Below are 21,422 nucleotides of genomic sequence, written 5' to 3' on the forward strand. Positions count from 1 at the left end.
TCATGTTCAATGTAGTTATAGTGTTCAGAAACATTTTATATCATTCATGTGCAATACCTGTCCTTAAAATTTGTATAGTTTTATAAAAGTTATTTTTAAAAAACATAAGTTATTAAAATTAATTAAAAAAGTAAAACACACAAAAGCAAAAAAAATCTAGCTATCTATATATCTATCAAAAACAGACTATATATATATATATATATATATATATATATATATATATATATATATATATATATATATATATATATATAATATATATCGATAGATAGATAGATGGATAGATAGATAGATGATCATTATACCTGGTCTCCTCCAATGGGGGGGGGGGGGGGGGGCATGACAGAAAAGGTTTGGGGGGGCTTTATTTGCAACAGTTTGAGAACCTCTGTGTTAGATTGATTGTTTAAACAATAAATAGCTCTGAATATCTACTCTTGATTTGAAACATTGTTACAGCTTTGAAGAAAAGCCCAAAAACAATAGTCAGTGACATCACCAGCACCCTCCACAGGGCAGGGTGAAGGTCTCACTATCCAGTGTGTGAAGAAGACTTCGAGAGCAGAAATATAGAGGTCAAACCACAAGACGCAAACTGCTCATCTGCAGTAAGAATCAGAAAGACCAGATCGGAATTCGCAAAGAAATTCAGAGATGATCCACAAAAGTTCTGGAACCAAGAGGAACCTCTACCAAACTGATGGAAAGGCCAAAGTGTGGAGAAAGAAAGGATCTGCTCACGATCCAGAACATACAAGCTCATGGTTCAAGCATAGTGTCAGGGCTTGGGCTTGCATGGCTGCTTCTGGAACATTCTCACTAATCTTTACTGATGATGGAACTCATGATGGTAGCAGCAGAATGAATTCAGTCTAATCACTTCAAATTTACACACATAATGAATTTTACCTTTGTTTTTATAAATATGAACAAAAACATATGAACTCATAAACATAAACAAAGATATGTTTTAAAAAAAAATGAAACTGAGGGAAAAAGTATTCGGACAGCACGAATAACCAATATTAATTCTTTGTTGCAAAAACATCGTCTTTTTTAAATTCATGTAGTTAGGTATTAGTTTGTTTGTTTTACTTTTTTATTTTTTAAATGTTGCTATCAAAAATGTGAAATGAACACGAATGTCTTTGGAAATTGCTCTTGCGCATTATATATGGAATTAATTTAACAGGAAACACTGAATGTTCTCAACACAACACAGTAGATGACATTTTTATTTGTAGTAATGATTAACAGCGGCACATGTAGCATCTGAGGGCTGTTCTGAGATTGCGGAGACAAGCAGGACTGACGGTGAACCCATAGAAATGTGCAACTGGATGGGTGGAATTGGGAATTGGGACTGGATGGCCTGGAGGTGAGACAGTTCCTGGGGCTGGCCTGCTATTATCATAGGTTTCTGCCTAATTATTCGGATGTCTCCAGCCTACTGACTGATCTCACTAGAAAGAGAGCGCCAGATCCGGGCCGGTGAACAGAGCCGTTCCAGCAGGCTTTTATTCATGTAAAAGCTGCACGCTATGGCAGACCATTCTCATATTCTCCTGAATTCTCTCTCCCCCCTTTGTTTTGCAGACACACACATCAGACAGATGGTCGGGGGCTGTGTTGTTCCAGGATGTGGAGGGAAAGGAGCGCCACGTGCTGTACATCAGCCACAAGCTCTCAGTGTGAGAGAGTAAGTACAGCGTGATTGAGAAGGAGTGTCTAGCTATCAAATGGGCAGTCCTCACCCTCTGATACTATCTGTTGGGACAAGCCCACACCGTCTGTTTGGACCATGCCCGCTCCTGTGGCTCCACTGCATGAAGGATGCCACTACGCAGATAATTCATTGGTGTCTGGCACTTCAGCCATTTAAGTTCAGGGTGGTCCACAGGCCGGGGGCGCAGATGGCTGTGACAGATATCCTCTCTCGGAAAGGTGGGGGGAGTCGGTGGCAGGCCGGACGGCTCCCCGGTCTGAGTCGGGTGGTGAGGGTATGTTGAAGTGGGGGCATGCTCGAGGGCAGGCAGAGGTGGAGAAAGTGAGTGTTAAGGATTACACACCTGTGCGGAATTTGGCTAATGAGTGCTCTGTGTTATAGTGAGAGGCGGCAAGGATAAAGAGGGCAGAGACGTGACCCATGGGAGAGAGACAAAGAGGGGCACAGTAAAATAAAAATTTACGAAAAGTGGAAGAAGTTACTGTTATCAAGTTGTCTTGATGTTGGACGTTCAATATTCGCAAATTAAGGGACCGTCTCTAAAGTTACATACAACATTGTTATACACATTTCTAACTTCAATAGCATTTAAAGGGAATGACTTACAGTCATAAATCCAACTGTAAAGTATTCATGAAGGTCTCAGCTATGACACACACCTTTTAGATTTTTGATATTTAATAAAATAAACTATTCAATCATGTGTAAAATTTGCCATGTATTTCACTAGCAAATGGGCTCATACACAAAATCTACCATGATATAAAGTTCAATAGCATTTGAAAGGAATGACTCTCAGTCATAAAACCTACTGTAAAGTGTTCTTATAGGTGTCAGCTATAACATACACCTTTTAGATTTTTTTATATTTAACCCTACAGTGTATGAACCAAAAAACCTACATCTATCCACTATCAATACTGCTATACTAACTCTATACCAATACTTATACCATATTTCTATATTAACACTATACAACTATAGCTACTACTCTGACATCCAAACACTCTACTACTATAGATACAATAAACACTAAAAGATCACATTAATGTTCACGGGTAATTTAACCTTTATACCAACACACACTAAATCCATACAACTGTCTATACTACTGCATTAAACTGACAATATCCCAGAGTGGCTACTGCTATACTAACAGAACAATTCCTATTATTAAAAGGAATAGCATGAGAACCGTGAATCTGATCAGAGTATAAATAAATAAATAAATAAATAATTTTCTGTTCATCATTAATCATTACTTAACAATAACTTTATCTGTCAAAAAATCATTGACAATATAATCATTAAAATGATACGCACTGTGTACAAATACTAAATCTCATCACTTCTCAATTTGTTTAAATATATATATTAGAAATGTGAGGCAGTATACACAGTTTCTCATTAAATATTTATATATTTTTATTTAATGGTGTGTCTCAATTCAGCAGTGTTACTCAAATTGAAACGGGCCTGTAAAAATACAACCACTTTATTTTTTAACCATTTCCTGGGTGGAAGAATAAAGCACAATTCTCATCCAGTTTCTACTGGTCTGCTGTTGATTTTGTAAATTAGATGTCATAATATTAGCGTGATTATTATTTTTTATTCATGTATTTGTTAATAATTGTTTTTAATGTCAGTATCAAAGATGACATTGTGAACACTGTAATGTCTTTGAATATTTTCTTTTAAAATGTCTAATGTTCCTTTTTCTAAAATCAGAAACAAACATAATATATTATTAGAAATGTTCTTTATGCCCACAGCCCATAGTTTTATTCACTTAAATAACGCTAGAATAATTCAAGCAAAACATTACTTTTAAAGTTATTCATAGTAAAAAGCTTTATTCCTCCTGTCCAATTACAGGAAGAGATACATAAAAAGGATGTTTATAAAATAAATATGGACTATTATTAATGGAGAGAGGATTACCCACCTTCAGGTTTGACCCAGCTTGTAAACGAGTGGCTGTCAATTTCATCTATGACCTTCTGCACCCATCTATCTGTGGGATTTGCACACACAGGGTGACCATGTTGTACCGTAAAACTGCAGAGGAGAGAGAAGATATACGTCAGTGTAAAACTGCAATAAAGACAGAAGATTAAACATTCTCATGTGTCCCAAACCTCCAAAATTATTTTTGTTATTTTCTAATAAATTTCAAAAACTGTCAAACGTTCTTCATGGTAATTTAAAGTTGTATTATAATAAATTTATGATAGTTTATACAAATTTAAGGCAATGATGTACATAGAAAAACAATCATTTTCTTCTTATTAACTATTAAATAAAAAAAGGGGGTGAAAACTTACATGACTCCAGGTTTTGGGCAGTGATGGTCTGTTTCTTCATACGCTGTAATGCATCTTACAGGGATTGGATGTGTCTGGTAACGGGAACAGCATCGATCTAGTCCATTTGCATCTGTGTGGAAACATTAATGTATTTATTTATCAATCATGGCTTAGCACTCTGATTAAATATTCACTAAGAAATGTTAATAAATGAGATGCTTTTTTTATCTAGTATATTTGAAATTAATTAATTAATATTATTTTTTAGAACAACACAGTAGTGCTACAACAGCTGCTATAACATCATTCAACAACATTACAGATAACTATAAACGGGTTAAAAGCGAGACGTGTCGTTCGTTAATAAATTAGAAATTGCAGTTGTTGGTGCGTTGCTGTGGTGTAAGAATTCCTCTTGGGGATGCACTGTTTTAGGAAAATAATCAACGTTGGGGTTGTAAACAGTAACTCCGCTTCATCACACCACCCCATCAGTCAGTGTTTTACTGTAACAGCACATCACACACTGTGGTTTATTAACGCTGGATATTTTCAACAACCCCATCATCGTTTTTAGGGACTTCAGCGACATTATAAACCAATATAATATCATGTACAGAAAACTATGTAAAAGTGAACTTTATCTTACTCAGGAACGTTGTAATGGACTGAAGGCAGACAAGAACCAGCAGAACCAGCAGGAGAGAACGACAGAACATGATGGTGATGATGATGCAGATGAATGATGATGATGAGGAGGAGGATGGTGAGGATGTGAACACACTCATATAAATGCAGGTATCACCTCAGCGCTCGTCTTATGAGAAGAATGATAGAGAGTGGTTTGGGTTGAGGAGCAATGTTTAGACCACAAAACGTTCCGCTTTCAGTACGAGAGAAAAAAAACAGACCTCTTCCACAGGAAATCCAGCTGTGGTTTTCAGTTACACTGAGACAGCTCTGAGCAGCGTTTAACACTTCACAGCCAAACTCTATGATACAATCTAAAAAATATAAATAAGTGCAGTTTTACTGGAGTGGAACAGTAAAGAGTCCATCACACCACATCACACAATAGAGAAACAGAGTCTCTCATTTAGAAACACTGATTTATCAGGGAATAAATAAAAATATCGCTAACAAACTATCATTTAAGTAAAAATTCTAAAGTACCAGGTCTAAAGTTTGGGATGCAATGTTATCATGGCTGAATGTTAGTTTATGGATATAAAACTATCCAAAGTGGTTATGTTTTGTTTCGTAGTGATGCATCACGTTGCTGGTTTAGACTCTGAACAGATGAGGTACTTCTTCAGAACGTGATGTACACTTTTCTCTCCGAACGCCTATAAACATTCTGTTCTTAATTATTTCATAAAATCTTCTACACGTTTATTTAATAACATTTACCTAAAAAAATAAATAAATAAATAAATAAATAAATAAATAAATAAATAACAGTATTCTGCGCATGTTCGGTGACCTGTAATAGTTTTGTAAGGGGGCGTGTTCGCCACGCCTCCAGAAACGCCCATTTTACTTCGCAGTACTGAAACCCCTGGACTTTAGTAAACACCAGTGTGGAAACGCTGCTCAGATCTTTCCTCTTATCAGTTTATAATATCTTACTGAAGTGATGTGCTATGGAGCTAGTATGCAAGTTGAAGAATTTGCTGAAGAGATTAATGAAGCTAGTTCGGTCTCTCTAAGAAGAGTAAAACATTCTAAACATTGATCTGATATTGCTACATTATCACCTATAAGTTTAGTTATAATACTGTCTGGTTTTAATTTAATAGTCTAATTTTTTAGTGTAATATTTTCAACCTTACCAATGAAAAATTTCATGAAATCTTCACTGCTATGTAATGATTGTGATTGAGTGTTTCTCTCTGTGGTGGTTTTATTCCTAGTTAATTTTGCTACTGTGTTGAATAGAAATTTCGAATTGTTTTTGTTATCTCCTATTAAGGTGGAGAGACTTCTCTAGCATCACTAAGAGATTTTCTATATTTCAGGAGGCTCTCCTTCCATGCTGTTTGAAATATTACCAATTTGGTTTGCGCCATTTATGTTCTAATTGTCGAGTTGTCTGTTTTAAGGTACGTGTTTGATCGTTATACCAGGGTGCTAATGTTTTCTCTCTAATTAATGTCCTTTTGAGTGGAGCCACTCTACCTAGCGTGTAGCGGAGTGTTGACCCTAAGCATTCAGTCGCCCGATCGAGTTCTATCGGATCAGACGGTGATCCAAATCTAATTGATGTCTCTGGGAGGTTATTTATGAAGCTCGGTGCAGTAGCTGATGTGAAAGTATGTTTTACGCGGTAGTGTGGCGAGCTGGAAATATTATGATCAATACGTATTATGAACGAGATAAGATAATGGTCTGAGACAACTTCAGACTGCGGAAAAATTATAATATTTTCTATATTTAATCCGTATGTTAGTATCAGGTCGAGTGTGACCACCATTATGAGTGGGTCCGATTACGTTCTGATTAATCCCTACTGAAACTAAGATGGACACAACCGCTATTCTCAGAGGGTCTTCTGGGTTAACAAAATGAATATTAAAATCACAGACGATTAATGCTTTATCTACAGACACAACCAGGTTTGAGATAAAGTCTGCAAATTCACTAAGAAATTCAGTATATGGCCCTGGGGGTCTGTAAATAATAATTAGAGGAATTGACTTATTTTTTGTGGCTACATACGTTATACTGGTATAAAGAATTTCAAAAGAATTAAATTTATGCTTAGGTTTTTGTGTGACGACTAGATTTTGACTATGGATGAGACCAACACCTCCTCCTCTACCAGTTGAACGAGGCTGATGTAGATAACTGTATCCAGGAGGACTGGCTTCATTTAATGCTATGTACTAGTTTGGTTTAATCCAAGTTTCTGTTAAACACATTAAATTACATTCCTGATCAGTAATGATTTTGTTAACAGTAAGAGCCTTAGACGCAAGAGATCTAATGTTTAATAGTCCTAACTTCAGATTAAAGGTGCTGGATGTGCATTCAGTGTGATCTAATTTTATGTTAATTAGGTTACTAAAACAAACCTTCCGAAATTTTCTATGTATTTGTTTAGTTCGGGGAACAGACACAGTCTCTATAGTATATACTACCGGTGTTGAACTGTTAATTGAACATTGCTTATGATGAATTAAGATTACTCAGAGTCGCCCCCTTTCGTTTCAAAGAATATTACACCGGCGAGCGCGTGAAATATAAATGCCTCGTCCGTTTGTGGAGGTGCGCGCGCACTCAGTGGAGGCTCGCGCTGCGGAGCCAGGCGGAAGTATAAACAAGGCTTTAGCTCCATGAGGATGAAGTTGATATGCGTGTGTTTTATGCTAATAATTAGCATGTGACAATGCATGTGTAGTGCAAAAGAATATGGACAGATTTCTTAAAAGAAAAGCTCCAGATGCTTCTGGACCGCTTCAAATCACTGGTTTGAAATCCGCTTCAAAAAACCACGGTTCAAATCACCGCTTTATATTAGTGCCTTTATTCTAATACTTTACCGTTTCTATAGTAACAGCTCATTCATAGGGACCGGGACTCTGAGGTGGTTTGGGCTAATATGCAATAAATTCCTTAGAAAAACTTACCCAAGGTGAGTTTTCTATCTGGAAAAGAACATGCTATCTCCCTGCTATACAATATAAACCTTGTTCAAGTCTTCATCATAATGAGAAGCTTTGTTACTTACTCAGGTCAAGGTCTGAGCTTCCGAGCCACCTAAGTGGATTTGGTGCAGTGCAGAATAGTTTCAAGCAGGATAACAATTATCAATACAGTAATTAACAATAACTGTGGCGTAGATCTTCACCATGAACATCTTGGAAAAGGTCAAACAGTTTCACACAAACAGTTTCATACATACTATATAGTGTTACCAAGGTACATTGGATTCTTGACATCAGAATCATTGGTAACCTTAGCAACAAGTTAAATGTTGACCGGTTATGAGCTGTCCTTCAGAAAAGAAAAGAAAAAAAGAGTATACATCTGATAAGCATTTCTTTAAGCATGTGTGTGTTTGAGTCGCTGAGCAGAGGATGTTATGCTAACCCACAGTATCCTGTTGGATCTGCCTGGTAGCTTCATAATGCCTCAGTGACTTTCACTCAGTCGTATGTCAGTTACAGCATATAGCTAATCTAATAAAAGTGAACTTTATCTTACTTAGGTGGGGAAGAATCAGCAGGAGAGAATGAGAGAACATGCTGCTGCTGCTGATGATGATGTGATGATGATGTGATGATGGCGATGATGGTGATGATGGTGATGATGATGATGTGATGATGGCGATGATGATGGTGGTGATGATGATTATGGTGATGGTGATGATGGCAATGATGATGTTTTGATGTTTATGATGATGATGATATGATGGTAATGATGATGATGATGCTGGTGATGATGATGATGATGATGATGGTGATGATGATGGTGATGATGGTGATGATGATGATGATGATTGTGATGATGATGATGATGATGGTGATGATGGTGATAGTGATGATGGTGATAGAGATGGTGATGATGATGATGATGATGATGATGGTGATGATGATGATGGTGATGATGGTGATAGTGATGATGGTGATAGAGATGGTGATGATGGTGATGAGGTGATGATGACGATGATGTTTTGATGATGTTCATGATGATGTGATGGTGATGGTGATGATATGATGGTAATGATTATGGTGATTATGGTGATGACGATGATGATGTGATGATGACGATCATGATGATGATCGTGGTGACTATGATGCAATGGTGATTCGCTGCTGCTGATGATGGTGATGATGATGATTATGATTATGTTGACGATGATGATGATGATGGTGATGATGATGATGATGATGTTGGTGATGATGTTGCTGGTGATGTTGATGATGATGTGATGGTGATGATGATATGATGATGGTGATGACAATGATGGTGAAGTGACTATGATGTAATGGTGATAGTGATGATGATGGTGATGATGATGATGATGTGATGGTGATGATGATGATGGTCATGGTGATGACAGTGATGTAGATGGTGATGATGTGAAGGTGATGATATGATGATGATGGTGACGATTATGATTATGGTGATGATGGTGATGGTGATAGAGATGATGGTGATAGTGATGATGGTGGTGACTATGATGGTGATGATGATGATGGTGATGATGATGAGTAAAACCGTATATCAGAGTCCAAAATCTAATCTTATTTTAAACAAAATCTAATCTTATTATTAAATGTGCCCAATGATTAGCTTGTGCTGTATGTCCTGTACTTTAGTCCTGTACTTTAGTCCTGTACTTTAGTCCTGTACTTTAGTCCTGTACTTTAGACTGTGTTTGGAGTGTGAAGTGCTGAAGAGAAATATTCTGTTTTATTCTCATAGGCAGTTTAAACAAAGTCTGAAAATCTACTTCTATCAACAGAACCTGAGTGTGTGTGCGTGTGTGTGTGTGTGTGTGTGTGTGTGTGTGTGTGTGTGTGTGTGTGTGTGTGTGTGTGTGTGTTTGTGTTGTGCTGATGAGGATAGTGATTAAGATAAGATAGTGATTACTATGCTATTTATTCTCTCTCTCTCTCTCTCTCTCGCTCTCTCTTAAACACACACACACACACACACACACACACACACACACACACAGCATGTTTAACATATATATGTTTATTGTTAAAATATACATATATATTTAAAGATATGTTGTGTTTTGTAACTTTTTAACTTAATAGAGACAAATTTTAACCTCTAAAGCTGCTGAATTCTGAATTGTGATTGGTCAGAAGCTGTTGATCTGTGCAGATCTAATACGAACGAGCACATTAAAATAAAAGCTGTGACTTCTATAACACACTGTTACTGTATATAAACCTGAAATAATAAAACGGGATAAAATCCACAAGTCAGAAATAATGAGATTATTATGTCAAAAATAAGGAGGTGAGATTTTGCAGCTTGTGGTTCGGAGCGTTTTAGTGTTCGTCCACGAGGTAGTGAGAGTGAAGCGTTTTGTACAGACATTCGTTTAAGGAAATTCTTTTTATTTCTCATTTATAATGATAATTATTTTGCCTATCTATATGTGTAGCACTGTATCTGTCAGTCTATAATACAGTAGATACACAGAAATGTTGAGGATGGGAACTTCTGCAGTAAACAATAACATGTCTCATAATACTGTGATTATTTACTGACCTTCATTCTTCTATTATTTTTACAATCTATAGCCATAGTCTTACAGTGTGCATATAGGTCTATATGTATTTGTTTGTTTTTCATCTTATATAAATAACGTTTTTTTTTTTTACTTTTTTATTAAACATTGCTATCAAAGATGTGATATCATTAATCTCTTAATGTAACTAACATTGTTTTCTTTTCAATGTGAAAATGTGACTTTAAAAAAAAAAGAAACAAAGGCATAATGTTATTGAAAATCTCCTTTAATGTGTAATTTTAAAAATGAACGATGTTCTCCTGTAGGGTAAAACTGCAATAAAAACAGAAAATCTAATTCTCCTACAGTGTAATTAGTGATCATAACTTATCATAACTTATCATTTCAGTTACTATCAAATACTCTCCACTGGAAGAGTAACAACTGATTGAAAACTTTTGGCTCTAGCTTTTGGATGTTCATACACTTTAATGACTTTTACAGTTATTGGATTCTTCAGGTATGTGATGCAATACACATCTGCTCCATTTGGACCTGTGTGAAAACATTTATGCATTCATTTATCAATCATGGATTAGCACTCTGATACAATGCTTACTAAATAATTAAAGACTTGAGATGCTTTTATATCTGGTATGTTAAATACCGAAGCAGTACTGAATTCTGGATTCTGATTGGTCACAAGGCGTTGACCCATTTTCTATAATAGCAGCTGTGAAATTAATGCAGCTGCAAATCACAGTTTTTTAGTTTTCTTTTTAATCCGGTGAGGTGGAGCATTCACCATAAAAGTGACTGAGACGTTAGAGTGTCTACACTTCATAACAGTCAGATGTAAAGCAGTAACTTTACGTTTTCTGACATTTTTTTTACTGAGATACTGTTATACTAACACTACACCAATATAGACACTGTTATACTAACACTACACCACTATAGATACTGTTATACTAACACTACACCACTATAGATACTGTTATACTAACACTACACCACTATAGATACTGTTATACTAACACTACACCACTATAGATACTGTTATACTTACACTACACCACTATAGATACTGTTATACTTACACTATACCACTATAGATACTGTTATACTTACACTACACCACTATAGATACTGTTATACTAACACTACACCACTATAGACACTGTTATACTAACACTACACCACTATAGATACTGTTATACTTACACTACACCACTATAGATACTGTTATATTAACACTACACCACTATAGATACTGTTATACTAACACTACACCACTATAGATACTGTTATACTTACACTACACCACTATAGATACTGTTATACTTACACTATACCACTATAGATACTGTTATACTTACACTACACCACTATAGATACTGTTATACTTACACTACACCACTATAGATACTGTTATACTAACACTACACCACTATAGATACTGTTATACTAACACTACACCACTATAGATACTGTTATACTAACACTACACCACTATAGATACTGTTATGCTTACACTACACCACTATAGATACTGTTATACTAACACTACACCACTATAGATACTGTTATACTTACACTACACCACTATAGATACTGTTATACTAACACTACATCACTATAGATACTGTTATACTTACACAACACCACTATAGATACTGTTATACTAACACTACACCACTATAGATACTGTTATACTAACACTACACCACTATAGATACTGTTATACTTACACTACACCACTATAGATACTGTTATACTAACACTACATCACTATAGATACTGTTATACTTACACAACACCACTATAGATACTGTTATACTAACACTATACCACTATAGAAACTGTTATATTAACACTACACCACTATAGATACTGCTATACTAACACTACACCACTATAGATACTGTTATACTAACACTACACCACTATAGATACTGTTATACTTACACTACACCACTATAGATACTGTTATACTTACACTACACCACTATAGATACTGTTATACTTACACTATACCACTATAGATACTGTTATACTTACACTACACCACTATAGATACTGTTATACTAACACTATACCACTATAGATACTGTTATACTAACACTACACCACTATAGATACTGTTATACTTACACTACACCACTATAGATACTGTTATACTTACACTACACCACTATAGATACTGTTATACTTACACTACACCACTATAGATACTGTTATACTAACACTACATCACTATAGATACTGTTATACTTACACAACACCACTATAGATACTGTTATACTAACACTATACCACTATAGAAACTGTTATATTAACACTACACCACTATAGATACTGCTATACTAACACTACACCACTATAGATACTGTTATACTTACACTACACCACTATAGATACTGTTATACTTACACTACACCACTATAGATACTGTTATACTTACACTACACCACTATAGATACTGTTATACTTACACTACACCACTATAGATACTGTTATACTAACACTACACCACTATAGATACTGTTATACTTACACTACACCACTATAGATACTGTTATACTTACACTACACCACTATAGATACTGTTATACTTACACTACACCACTATAAATACTGTTATACATACACTACACCACTATAGATACTGTTATACTTACACTACACCACTATAAATACTGTTATACTTGCACTACACCACTATAGACACTGTTATACTTACACTATACCACTATAGATACTGTTATACTTACACTACACCACTATAGATACTGTTATACTTACACTACACCACTATAGATACTGTTATACTTACACTACACCACTATAAATACTGTTATACATACACTACACCACTATAGATACTGTTATACTTACACTACACCACTATAGATACTGTTATACTTACACTACACCACTATAAATACTGTTATACATACACTACACCACTATAGATACTGTTATACTTACACTACACCACTATAAATACTGTTATACTTGCACTACACCACTATAGACACTGTTATACTTACACTATACCACTATAGATACTGTTATACTTACACTATACCACTATAGATACTGTTATACTTACATTATACCACTATAGATACTGTTATACTTACACTATACCACTATAGATACTGTTATACTTACACTATACCACTATAGACACTGTTATACTTACACTACACCACTATAGACACTGTTATACTTACACTACACCACTATAGACACTGTTATACTAACACTACACCACTATAGATACTGTTATACTTACACTACACCACTATAGATACTGTTATACTAACACTATACCACTATAGATACTGTTATACTAACACTATACCACTATAGATACTGTTATACTAACACTATACCACTATCGATACTGTTATACTTACACTACACCACTATAGATACTGTTATACTTACACTACACCACTATAGATACTGTTATACTTACACTACACCACTATAGATACTGTTATACTTACACTACACCACTATAGACACTGTTATACTAACACTACACCACTATAGATACTGTTATACTTACACTACACCACTATAGATACTGTTATACTTACACTACACCACTATAGATACTGTTATACTAACACTACACCACTATAGATACTGTTATACTTACACTACACCACTATAGATACTGTTATACTTACACTACACCACTATAGATACTGTTATACTTACACTACACCACTATAGATACTGTTATACTTACACTATACCACTATAGATACTGTTATACTTACACTATACCACTATAGATACTGTTATACTTACACTACACCACTATAGATACTGTTATACTTACACTACACCACTATAGATACTGTTATACTTACACTATACCACTATAGATACTGTTATACTTACACTACACCACTATAGATACTGTTATACTTACACTACACCACTATAGATACTGTTATACTTACACTATACCACTATCGATACTGTTATACTTACACTATACCACTATAGATACTGTTATACTTACACTACACCACTATAGATACTGTTATACTTACACTACACCACTATAGATACTGTTATACTTACACTATACCACTATAGATACTGTTATACTTACACTACACCACTATAGATACTGTTATACTTACACTACACCACTATAGATACTATTATACTTACACTACACCACTATAGATACTGTTATACTTACACTACACCACTATAGATACTGTTATACTTACACTACACCACTATAGATACTGTTATACTTACACTATACCACTATAGATACTATTATACTTACACTACACCACTATAGATACTGTTATACTTACACTACACCACTATAGATACTGTTATACTTACACTACACCACTATAGATACTGTTATACTTACACTACACCACTATAGATACTGTTATACTTACACTACACCACTATAGATACTGTTATACTTACACTACACCACTATAGATACTGTTATACTTACACTACACCACTATAGATACTGTTATACTTACACTATACCACTATAGATACTATTATACTTACACTACACCACTATAGATACTGTTATACTTACACTACACCACTATAGATACTGTTATACTTACACTACACCACTATAGATACTGTTATACTTACACTACACCACTATAGATACTGTTATACTTACACTACACCACTATAGATACTGTTATACTTACACTACACCACTATAGATACTGTTATACTTACACTACACCACTATAGATACTGTTATACTTACACTACACCACTATAGATACTGTTATACTTACACTACACCACTATAGATACTGTTATACTTACACTATACCACTATAGATACTGTTATACTAACACTACACCACTATAGATACTGTTATACTAACACTACACCACTATAGATACTGTTATACTTACACTACACCACTATAGATACTGTTATACTAACACTACACCACTATAGACACTGTTATACTTACACTACACCACTATATACCATATTATACTAAAATTATTAAACTATAGACAGTGGACAGTAGGCTAATTTTTCTGTTATTTCAGTTAATGAAGTGATATGGAACTGTAATGTGGTGAAGACCTGACTGGAACTACTTTAGCTGTGCATTAACTGAAAACCAATTGCACACCTCAGAACGTCTGTCAGCCAATCAGAATCGAGAATTCAACAGCACTGTGGTGTAAGACTATAAAAAACCATACTAATATGTACACTAATATAAATACTAAAATGCAGACAGAAATACTGTATAGTGTACAGTACACAGTGTACAGTACGATTACTTCACTTACGTACCATAATGGATGCGGTAGGAGAATCTGTCTTGTCAGACTCTGGTGAAACAATAAAAGATGTTATTAATTTTCATTTTAAATATAATTATACCAACATATACTAAAATAACAACTGTACATACTATTATATTAACACTGTTCCACTACAGAAACTACTCTAATAACACTATGCACCTACAGATACTATACTAACACTACACCTCTATAGATACTTTTATTCTAACACTTTAACACTATAGATACTACACTGCTGTACTTAGGGCTGATTTATACTTCTGCAAGTGTGTATCTGTGACCAGCTCAGGATGTCATGCAAGGATCCTCACACAGTGAAGTCTTTATACCTCCACATTACATGTGCATGTCCACTAGGGTCAGTGTTGCATGCACCACACCAGAATTTACAGACTTACACAGGAAAGAAGAGCATGAAAAAAAAAAGTTGTGTGGTAGTCATATTTGTCAAATTTGGTGAAGATCAAATGAACCATTTAGGATGAGTTAGAAAAAAATGGTTTTCAGAAAATTCAAAATGGCAGAAATATATTCAGGAGGAAATCGTCTACATTCGACTCAGGACGAGCCAAGGAATCAAACAAAAACAAGGATTTTATTTCTAGGCCTTACAGATAAAAAGTTATTAGCATAAACGTAAGTCAACATTTGAGCAGTTGGTGGCGCTAGACGGTTTGAGATGAAGATTCCAACCTTGCTATGCTTAATGGTGAGACTGTCTTCTATCTCTGTGCCAAATTTCACAAGCAGTTCTTTCCCACAAGCAGTTCTATGCGCTGCCATAGACTTGAGTGGAAGAAGAAGAAAAAGAAGAAACTAACAGATTCAACAGGTGCCTCACACCTTCTGTGCTTGGCCCCTAATTACCTGATTCCTCTGTGTAATCCTGTTGAGCTGGAGGACTTGTAGCTAAAATAGAAAACAGCAAATCTTTACTCACAGAGATAACGTGAAACTCAACACAGGCTGTGAGGTTGAAACACTACCCACTGTGCAGCATTTTTAGTTTATATACTGTAAAATATGCAGACCTGCGCGTCTACAAGTGGAGATACTGTATTTACATGATTCATTCACTTACATTCTATATCGGGTGAGGCAGTAGAAACAGGTTCGGGAGTAGAAACAGGTTCTGGTTGAAACACTATAAGATCATATTAATGTTCACAGGTAATTTAACCCTTATTCCAACACATACTAAAACCATACAACTGTCTATACTACTATACTAACACTATACCACTATAGTTTCTACTATACTAACACTTTACCACTATAAATAGTAGAATACTACAGCAATTCCATGCCTCTACAGATATGAACAGTAACACTATAGATGCTACAACATTAACAATAACCCAACAGACATTACTTTGCTATAATAATACTATTCCACTATTTATATTATTCTATAAAATACACATGATAATATTATACCACACATACTAATGTAGGTTCTACCATAATAACACTATACAACAGTAGATACTACTATAGCACTGCAGATAAAACTATAATATAATAAAATAAATCTCTAGACATTCCTATTATATACAAGGCGAATTCCCACTCAGAATAAAACATTTATGAATATTTTCCCTCGTCTGTATTCAGCATTATCAGTGCCTTTTGTATCGAACCACATCAATTTAACTAGTTTTTAAATCCACAATTAATAGCAATCATGAAATGATACTGTGGCACTGTAAATACTACTATATTAACACTTTAGCACTATAAATACTACTATACTAACACTGTAGCACTATAGATACTACTAACACTGTAGCACTATAAATACTACTATACTAACACTGTAGCACTATAAATACTACTATACTAACACTGCAGCACTGTAAATACTACTATACTAACACTGTAACACTATAGATACTACTATACTAACACTGTCGCACTATAAATACTATTATACTAACACTGCAGTATTATAAATACTACTATACTAACACTGTAGCACTATAGATACTACTATACTAACACTGTAGCACTATAAATACTACTATACTAACACTGCAGCACTATAAATACTACTATACTAACACTGCAGCACTGTAAATACTACTATACTAACACTGTAGCACTATAAACAATACTATACTAACACTGTAGCACTATAAATACTACTATACTAACACTGTAGTACTATAAACACTACTATACTAACACTCCAGTATTATAAATACTACTATACTAACACTGTAGCACTATAAATACTACTATACTAACACTGTAGCACTATAAACACTACTATACTAACACTCCAGTATTATAAATTCTACTATACTAACACTGCAGCACTGTAAATACTACTATACTAACACTGTAGCACTATAAATACTACTATACTAACACTGCAGTATTATAAATACTACTATACTAACACTGTAGCACTATAAATACTACTATACTAACACTGCAGTATTATAAATACTACTATACTAACACTGTAGCACTATAAATACTACTATACTAACACTGTAGCACTATAAATACTACTATACTAACACTGTAGCACTATAAACACTACTATACTAACACTCCAGTATTATAAATACTACTATACTAACACTGTAGCACTATAAATACTACTATACTAACACTGTAGCACTATAAACACTACTATACTAACACTCCAGTATTATAAATTCTACTATACTAACACTGCAGCACTGTAAATACTACTATACTAACACTGTAGCACTATAGATACTACTATACTAACACTGTCACACTATAAATACTATTATACTAACACTGCAGTATTATAAATACTACTATACTAACACTGTAGCACTATAAACACTACTATACTAACACTGTCGCACTATAAATACTATTATACTAACACTGCAGTATTATAAATACTACTATACTAACACTGCAGCACTATAAATACTACTATACTAACACTGTCGCACTATAAATACTATTATACTAACACTGCAGTATTATAAATACTACTATACTAACACTGTAGCACTATAAATACTACTATACTAACACTGCAGCACTATAAATACTACTATACTAACACTGCAGCACTGTAAATACTACTATACTAACACTGTAGCACTATAAACACTACTATACTAACACTGTAGCACTATAAATACTACTATACTAACACTGCAGTATTATAAATACTACTATACTAGCACTGTAGCACTATAAATACTACTATACTAACACTGCAGCACTGTAAATACTACTATACTAACACTGTAGCACTATAGATACTACTATACTAACACTGTCGCACTATAAATACTATTATACTAACACTGCAGTATTATAAATACTACTATACTAACACTGTAGCACTCTAAATACTACTATACTAACACTGTAGCACTATAAATACTACAATACTAACACTGTAGCACTATAAATACTACTATACTAACACTGTAGCACTATAAATACTACAATACTAACACTGTAGCACTGTAAATACTACTATACTAACACTGTAGCACTATAAATACTACTATACTAACACTGTAGCACTATAAATACTACTATACTAACACTGTAGCACTATAAATACTACTATACTAACACTGTAGCACTATAAATACTACTATACTAACACTATAGCACTATAAATACTACTATACTAACTCTGTAGCACTATAAATACTACTATACTAACACTGTAGCACTATAAATACTACAATACTAACACTGTAGCACTATAAATACTACTATACTAACACTGTAGCACTATAAATACTACTATACTAACACTGTAGCACTATAAATACTACTATACTAACACTGTAGCACTATAAATACTACTATACTAACACTGTAGCACTATAAATACTACTATACTAACACTATAGCACTATAAATACTACTATACTAACTCTGTAGCACTATAAATACTACTATACTAACTCTGTAGCACTATAAATACTACAATACTAACACTGTAGCACTATAAATACTACTATACTAACACTGTAGCACTATAAATACTACTATACTAACACTGTAGCACTATAAATACTACTATACTAACACTGTAGCACTATAAATACTACTATACTAACACTGTAGCACTATAAATACTACAATACTAACACTGTAGCACTGTAAATACTACTATACTAACACTGTAGCACTATAAATACTACTATACTAACACTGTAGCACTATAAATACTACTATACTAACACTGTAGCACTATAAATACTACTATACTAACACTATAGCACTATAAATACTACTATACTAACACTGTAGCACTGTAAATACTACTATACTAACAATTCCATAATAGTTATGGGTACTCTAACACTATACCATTATTTATATTATTATAATACTTAAGATAATGCTGGCCATATAAGTGAAAGGTGTTCCACAGACTAGGGGCGCAGGTGGCTGTGACAGATTTCCCTCTCGGAAAGGTTGGGGGAGTCAGCTGATCAGTACGTATACCATATTTCTATATTAACATTATACTAACTATAGCTACTACTCTGACATCCAAACTCTCTACTACTATAGATACAATAAACACTAAAAGATCACATTAATGTTCACAGGTAATTTAACCTTTATACCAACACATACTAAATCCATACAACTGTCTATACTACTGCATTAAACTTACAATATCCCAGAGTGGCTACTGCTATACTAACAGAACAATTCCTATTATTAAAAGGAATAGCATGAGAACCGTGAATCTGATCAGAAAATAAATAAATAAATAAATAAATAAATAATTTTCTGTTCATCATTAATCATTACTTAACAATAACTTTAGCTGTCAAAAAAATTATTGACAATATAATCATTAAAATGATACGCACTGTGTACAAATACCAAATCTCATCACTTCTCAATTTGTTTAAATATATATATTAGAAATGTGAGGCAGTATAGACAGTTTCTCATTAAATATTTATATATTTTCATTTAATGGTGTGTCTCAATTCAGCAGTGTTACTCAAATTGAAACGGGCCTGTAAAAATACAACCACTTTATTTTTTAACCATTTCCTGGGTGGAAGAATAAAGCACAATTCTCATCCAGTTTCTACTGGTCTGCTGTTGATTTTGTAAATTAAATGTCATAATATTAGCGTGATTATTTTTTATTCATGTATTTGTTAGTAATTGTTTTTAATGTCAGTATCAAAGATGACATTGTGAACACTTTAATGTCTTTGAATATTTTCTTTTAAAATGTCTAATGTTCCTTTTTCTAAAATCAGAAACAAACATAATATATTATTAGAAATGTTCTTTATGCCCACAGCCCATAGTTTTATTCACTTAAATAACGCTAGAATAATTCAAGAAAAACATTACTTTTAAAGTTATTTATAGTAAAAAGCTTTATTCCTCCTGTCCAATTACAGGAAGAGATACATAAAAAGGATGTTTATAAAATAAATATGGACTATTATTAATGGAGAGAGGATTCCCCACCTTCAGGTTGGACTGAGGTTGTAAACTTTCGGCTGTCAATTATTTTCAAGCGTTCCTGCACCCACTGATCTTTGGGATCTGCACACTGCCCACCCACACCACTATTTACAGTAAAACTGCAGAGGAGAGAGAAGATATACGTCAGTGTAAAACTGCAATAAAGACAGAAAAGTAAACATTTTCATGTGTCCCAAAACTTCAAAATTATTTTTGTTATATTCTAATAAATTTCAAAAACTATCAAATGTGCTTCATGCTAATTTGAATTTGTATTATAATAAATTTATATGATATTTTATACAATTATTAGGCAATGATGTACATAGAAAAACAATCATTTTCTTCTTATTAATTATTAAATAAAATA

General features: G+C 33.9%; 2 protein-coding genes across 2 annotated transcripts in view; both read right to left on the reverse strand.

Annotated features, from left to right (window-relative positions):
• Positions 1-3,101: 3,101 nt before the first annotated feature.
• LOC128633081 (C-C motif chemokine 18) lies at positions 3,102-5,040 on the reverse strand. Its single transcript, XM_053681733.1, has 4 exons — positions 4,950-5,040; positions 4,688-4,855; positions 4,057-4,168; positions 3,102-3,790 (listed from the first exon to the last, which is right to left on the reverse strand). The coding sequence occupies exons 2-4, from the start codon at positions 4,824-4,826 to the stop codon at positions 3,670-3,672; spliced, it is 372 nt and encodes a 123-aa protein (XP_053537708.1). The 5' UTR covers positions 4,827-4,855; positions 4,950-5,040; the 3' UTR covers positions 3,102-3,669.
• Positions 5,041-10,515: 5,475 nt separating this feature from the next.
• LOC108261878 (uncharacterized) overlaps positions 10,516-21,422 on the reverse strand; it is a 28,238-nt gene continuing 17,331 nt past the window's right edge. Inside the window, exons 7-11 of the mRNA XM_053681734.1 lie at positions 21,056-21,171; positions 16,671-16,733; positions 16,457-16,498; positions 15,576-15,613; positions 10,516-10,789 (exon numbers count right to left, since the gene is read on the reverse strand). Coding sequence (XP_053537709.1) covers positions 10,751-10,789; positions 15,576-15,613; positions 16,457-16,498; positions 16,671-16,733; positions 21,056-21,171 — 298 coding nt within the window. The 3' untranslated portion in view covers positions 10,516-10,750. The remainder of the gene's footprint in view (positions 10,790-15,575; positions 15,614-16,456; positions 16,499-16,670; positions 16,734-21,055; positions 21,172-21,422) is intronic.

Source organism: Ictalurus punctatus, chromosome 7 (genome assembly GCF_001660625.3).
Source record: "Ictalurus punctatus breed USDA103 chromosome 7, Coco_2.0, whole genome shotgun sequence".
NCBI lineage: Eukaryota > Metazoa > Chordata > Actinopteri > Siluriformes > Ictaluridae > Ictalurus > Ictalurus punctatus.